Raw genomic sequence first — 5,348 nt, 5'->3', positions numbered from 1 at the left:
AACAGGGGGAAAAGGGAAAAAAGAACACTCTAGGTTTGTGTTGTGTGTTCCCCAGTTGTGTTAGTTTCCCATAACTTTAACAATCTGGAATGCATAAAAATACAGGTTTATCTCAAAAAACTTAATTTCAGCAAAGAAATCTGGAAATACTACATTAGACCATCAAGTGATCACTAATTAGTCTGTGTTCTGTCCTTCCCACTGGCCCAATTAAATATGGAAAAACTGGCCATGTGATATGAAATCTGATTGGTCCACTGAGTTGGCCACTATCCTCTGGAAAATTATCAAGAAAATTTTGTTTGGGAAGGTAAAGTACCTGGATTAGAATCATAACTCTGCCAGTACTTAAGCCATAAAACCTCAAAGCAAGTTACTTAACCTTTCTGAGGATGTTTCTTTACCGGGCGTGTATATCAGAAATGACATATGTAAAGTAACTGACATGTGGCAGAAGTTCAGCAAGTAAAAGCTATCGTTTCTATCTTAACTGAAAATTTCAGTTTACTATCTGATTGGCAGTGTACTGAAAAGATAAGTGTCCTAAATTAAACTCAGAACTCAACCTAATCAACCTCCCTAAGGAACTACAGGCAGTACGTAGAAAACTGCACCCACTCCTCCCAGATTTTTACCAACACCAAAAGCAAACTTCATTTTTAAATTTATCAACCACTTTGCTCTGTTTCTATTGGAACTCCTTTCCATGGGAAATAAGAAAATCAAAAGAACAGGTTTTTGTTTTTAAATATTACATTTGGACCACAGGAAATATTGAGCAGTATTTACTACGTCAACACGTTGACAGCTAAATGTGTTCACCAGCAGTGTGAAAATGTGATAAGCTCTCAACGGAATCATTACATAAACATAGTATTGTTTGCATAATTTAAGAACAGTCAAATAACTGGCAGCTTTAAGTCAAATGCATAGAATAATATTGCAACTTAAAAACCCCACATATTTTTTATTGATTCCAGAGAGGAAGGGGGAGGTGGAGAGAGAGAAACGTCAATGACAGAGAATCATCGATCGGCTGCCTCCTGTATGCCCCGCACGGGGGAGCGAGCCCGCAACACGGGCATGTGCCCCAGCCGCGAACCCAACCGTGCCCTCCTGGTTCATAGGTCGATGCTCAACCACTGAGCCATGCGGGCCGGGCAGTAGTGCAACTTTTGTTTAAAAAACAAAAAACAAGCTGGCACATTAAAAGCCAATATCAGAATTTCAACGCCGGCTTTGGAGCATCAAAAGGTCTCTTTCTTAATGAAGTTCCAGCCTTGCCCCTCTTCCAACTTTCCCCTTAAAACACAAGAAGGGGAAGAGCCGGCCCACATGACACAAAGTACAGACTGTGTCTCAGACCCAACCCATCTCCTCACGGGCCGCTCTGCACCCAAACCACCTGCAGGCCCTCACCCTGGCGGAGCCCCTTCCCACCCACCCGGACCTCCACCGGGCGTGCACTTCCGACGGGAGCGGAGGACGGGGACAAACCGGCTCCAGCACGAGCCTGTAAGTCGGAGCCCTGAGGACCGACTACGGGGAGGTCATCTTCCCCACCCGCAGGGCGTGGGGCCGGGGAGGACCCCGCTAAGGGGAACCCTTTCCGAGGACCTCCAGAGCGAAACCAACCCAGGGAGGGAGCGAGCGGGAAGGAGACCCGCCCCGCGCCCTCGCTCCCCTCCACACGCGCGCCTACTTTGTTGTTGTCCCCTGGGCCTCGAGAGTCTCCGGTTCAGACATTCTAACGGCACGTTATCTTTGGTTCCCCTCCCCGAAGGGATATCAAGTTGGGCGGGGGCTCCCGCGAACTCCGACCCGGCGCTTTCGAGAAGGGTAAGGGAAGGGGGTGGGGGCGCCCGCTTCCCCCATTGAAGACGCTCAGCGCGGTTCCCCGTCCTCTCGAACACGCTCTCCTGGGGCGATACCCCAAAACGCGCCTCTCCGGGATCCGCCGCCGCCAGTCACCTCGGGGCTTCCCTCCGGCCTCCCCCTGGGAACTTCCTCCTCGCGGCTCCGCTAGGCCCCAGAACCTGGCGGCGCGCAAGGATTAGCCTGCAGGCCCCGCCAGGTAGGCAGGCGGACGGCGAGGTACCGTTCGGGCCAATTACCGCCGCCATTTTCCGGCGACCGTCGCCGCCGCGTAGGGGGGACGATCCCGAAGGAGGAGACTGCGCAGGGGCGCACCGGTCTCCGCCGCAAGGAAGGGGGTACCCTCCGCTGGCACCGAGGACCTTCAGAATCTTCGATGCCTCCCCTCCGTGGCCACCCCGCCCCGAATTTAGGCCTCTTGGCGGGCCTTCGCGGTAAGGCCCTCAGTTCACCACAGATCCCCGCGCTTCTACTTACGCGGAAGAATCCCGCGTCCATCTTGCTGCCTCGCTCGGAGATCGCTCCCTATCCCAAGATGCACCGCGCCGCCGCGACGGAGGGCGGGACCGACTGGGAGAGCGGAGCGCCGGGACGCAAAGCGCGCCGCTCCACTCGCCCCTCCAGTGCACACGAGGCCGCGCTTGCTCAGTGCGGGGAGCTCCCGCCTAAGGTGCGCACGCGCGCAGCGGGCGGGCGGCTGCCGGGCTCCGCGGCTCCCCAGCAGCCAATCGGGGGTGAGAGCCTCGCGACCGCAACCAATGGGAGCAAGAGAAAGTCCCCGCCCTACAAATCCTTTTGTGGCGCGTGATCAGCCGCGTTCGCGCAGTGTGACTTGACTCCTCCTCCGACCCGTAGTGTGGGAGGCCTCCTGCCCGGAGGTTCCAGGGAGCAATTGAAGAGAAAGGCTGTTACCTCAGAGTGACGCTAGGAAGAGGCGGCGCGTTCGCAGAAGAGGAGCCTGCGGCGGCCTCCGTCGTGACAAAAGTTGTCAATGTACCGCTTTTACGAGTTGACCCGTTTTTAAGGTCGGCTCCAAAAAAGTAGTCGAGCTCTGTAGTACAGTGAAACCTGCGTTCCGACCCAGTTCCAGGGGCTTTCCCCTGTCTCCACACAACTCTGGTTTTCTGGAAGAAGCTGGAAACGTCCTTTAGATGAGTTTCGGTTTTGATTTCCGGGGAACCAAGCTAACGGGCAGGAAGTTGGCGAGCGCCGTGGCCCTCGGGCGGCGAGTTGGGCCGGGCATCCCGGTCGGCCGGCTGGCCCGGTTCGGCCTCCTCCGGGCCCCGCTCTGGCTGCGAGGGCCTGAGGCATTGGGTCCATTTTGCCAGAATTCCACCCAGTGCTTTCTTTTTTTCCCGGGGGAAAGCACGTGTCCCTTCTCTGGCCATCTTTTTTTAAGGATCACACCCCTCACCCTCCCTTTCCTGCCTGATCCTCGCCGCACGTCACACACCTGGAACCAGCCGCCTGCTGACGGCTCCCAGCCCCTCCAGCCCCGACTTCCTCCCGAACTCCACCTCCGCACAGGCACCGTCCCGCTCGGTGTTCCCACTGGAGAGGTGGTGGCACCAACACCCTGAGCAGAAGCTGGACCCCGGTTCCCCCCCGCCCCGCACCCCACCCGCTCCTCCCAGCCTTTCCTGCCTCGCAGGATGGCGGTCTCTCTCCTTTTCTTTGGGACACAGCCTTGGTGTCATTCTTGCCTCGTCCTGCTCTTAGATCCCACTGCCGAACCACCCAGAAACCCACGCTGCTGTTCAGGGCACTGTCTCCTGCCGGCACTGGCCTCCATCTGTTCTGTTGTTTTGTTTTGTTTTGTTCTTAAATATGTTTTTATTGATTTTGAGAGAGAGAGGGGAAGGAGAGGGAGAGAGAAACCTCAGATGATGGAGAAACATGGACCAGCTGCCTCCCTGCTGGGAATCAAACCTGAAACCTGGGCCTGGGCCCTGGTCAGGAATGGAGCCCGGACCTCCTGGTGCATGGGGCCACCCCAGCTAGGGCCACCCCTCTTCCTAACGCCGCCGTCAGAGCGGCCCCGTCAGCAAACCTTCCACATGCCACTCTTGAGCTCAGAACCCCCTGATGGCGCCTCGCTTTCTCAGCTGAAGTCAAATTCGCCCGGGCGCACCCCTTCCCGCGCGTCTTTGACTTCCCCTCCCAGTGCCCTGACGCGATCCCCTGAGCTTCCTCAGCTGCTCCTTCCTCAAAACCTTCGTGCCGGCCATGACTTCTGCCCGGAATGCTCTACCCTAGGTATCTGCTTGGCAAACGTCAGGTTTTCACCCCGATGTCGCCACCTCAGCGAGACCTACCCTGACTGCCCGGTTGGAAGGTGCTCGCATCCGCTCTCTACCCCCGATGCCGCTTAATCTACTCTCTTTGCCGTGGCGTGATCGCCTAATGTGCGTTTACCTATGTTTGTTTGTTTGTGTGTTTACCTGTTTTTAATGTCTGTTTACTGTCTGTTCTCCACCCTACCACGTAAGCTCCCTAAAGTCAGGGCCTTTTGTCTCCTTTGTTCTCCGCTGTGTCCCTAGCGCCTAGAAGAGGGTCTGGTGCACCGTGCGCACAGGCCCCACAGAATGTGCTGACCGAATGGAAACTTTGTCAGCGGGTCAGAGCTGGGGAAGTGACTGGCCTCCGCAGAACAAGCCCCGTGGCCAGATGGGGTGATGGAATCGCCGATCCCCACATCTCCCTGTTCTCTGCGGTTCTGCTCCCTCTTTCTGTCGTGTCCTTCCTTCACTCTGTGTTCGTTTGCTGCCAGTGCTGAACGTGCCGGTTCGATGATTGACTTTTCTGTTTTCCCTTGACGAAGGTGATCGTTCTCTCCTGGTTTCAACTACTAGTTCATGTCCCAAACCTGTACATCTAAAGCATAGGTCTGCCCCAGAGCTGTATTTTAACTTCCTGCTGACGCTCACTTGGGTGTCCTCCTGAAGGCACCTGAGACTCAACATGTCCCCAAACCAGTGGAACTTTCTCCAGTTGCCCCAACCCTGTTTCTCAATGAATGAGCCCACCGTTCTCCCTGTCCTTATTCTTTTCTCCTCCTCAAAATCTACAACCACCAAATCTTGCCTTTTTTTTGCCTCTCTTAATACTTGATACTTTGTAAATATGTCAACTTCCTTCTAGCCCTATTATCTCTAATCTAGGCAAAATAGATTATTGTCTGAGTCAATGCAACAACCTCGAAACCGTTTTCCCAGAAAGGGTTGATGTCTCCACCCTATGTCCAGAGTGACTATCTAAGATAATCCTGATCCTTTCACTTCCCAGTTTTAAATCCTTCAGTTTAAATTCCCCATTGTCATTCAGAGGAAGCCCAAACTGGTGCAGCCATTATGGAAAACTATGGAGTTTTCTCAAACTAGAACTGCCATTTGACCCAGTGATCCCACTTCTAGGAATGTAGCCTAAGAATCCCGAAACACCAATTAGAAAGAATATATGCACCCCTATGTTCA

At 54.3% G+C, this 5,348-nt stretch overlaps 1 protein-coding gene across 26 annotated transcripts in view; it reads right to left on the bottom strand.

Annotated features, from left to right (window-relative positions):
• The window catches only part of SRRM1 (serine and arginine repetitive matrix 1), a 33,044-nt gene extending 30,511 nt beyond the window's left edge, over window positions 1-2,533 (bottom strand). For 18 of the 26 annotated variants that reach the window (XM_036348723.1, XM_036348728.1, XM_036348725.1 and 15 more), the window contains exon 1: window positions 2,353-2,530. In XM_036348723.1, the coding sequence (XP_036204616.1) occupies window positions 2,353-2,373 (21 nt within the window). In that variant the 5' untranslated portion in view covers window positions 2,374-2,530. Of the gene's footprint in view, window positions 1-2,352 lie in introns of all 26 variants that reach the window. The other 8 variants (XM_036348731.1, XM_036348737.1, XM_036348742.1 and 5 more) reach the window with 4 other exon arrangements.
• Between the last annotated feature and the right edge of the window lie 2,815 nt (window positions 2,534-5,348).

The sequence above is a fragment of the Myotis myotis genome, unplaced genomic scaffold (genome assembly GCF_014108235.1).
Source record: "Myotis myotis isolate mMyoMyo1 unplaced genomic scaffold, mMyoMyo1.p scaffold_m19_p_2, whole genome shotgun sequence".
Classification (NCBI taxonomy): Eukaryota; Metazoa; Chordata; class Mammalia; order Chiroptera; family Vespertilionidae; genus Myotis; species Myotis myotis.
This window is presented reverse-complemented; position numbering and strand designations above follow the sequence as displayed.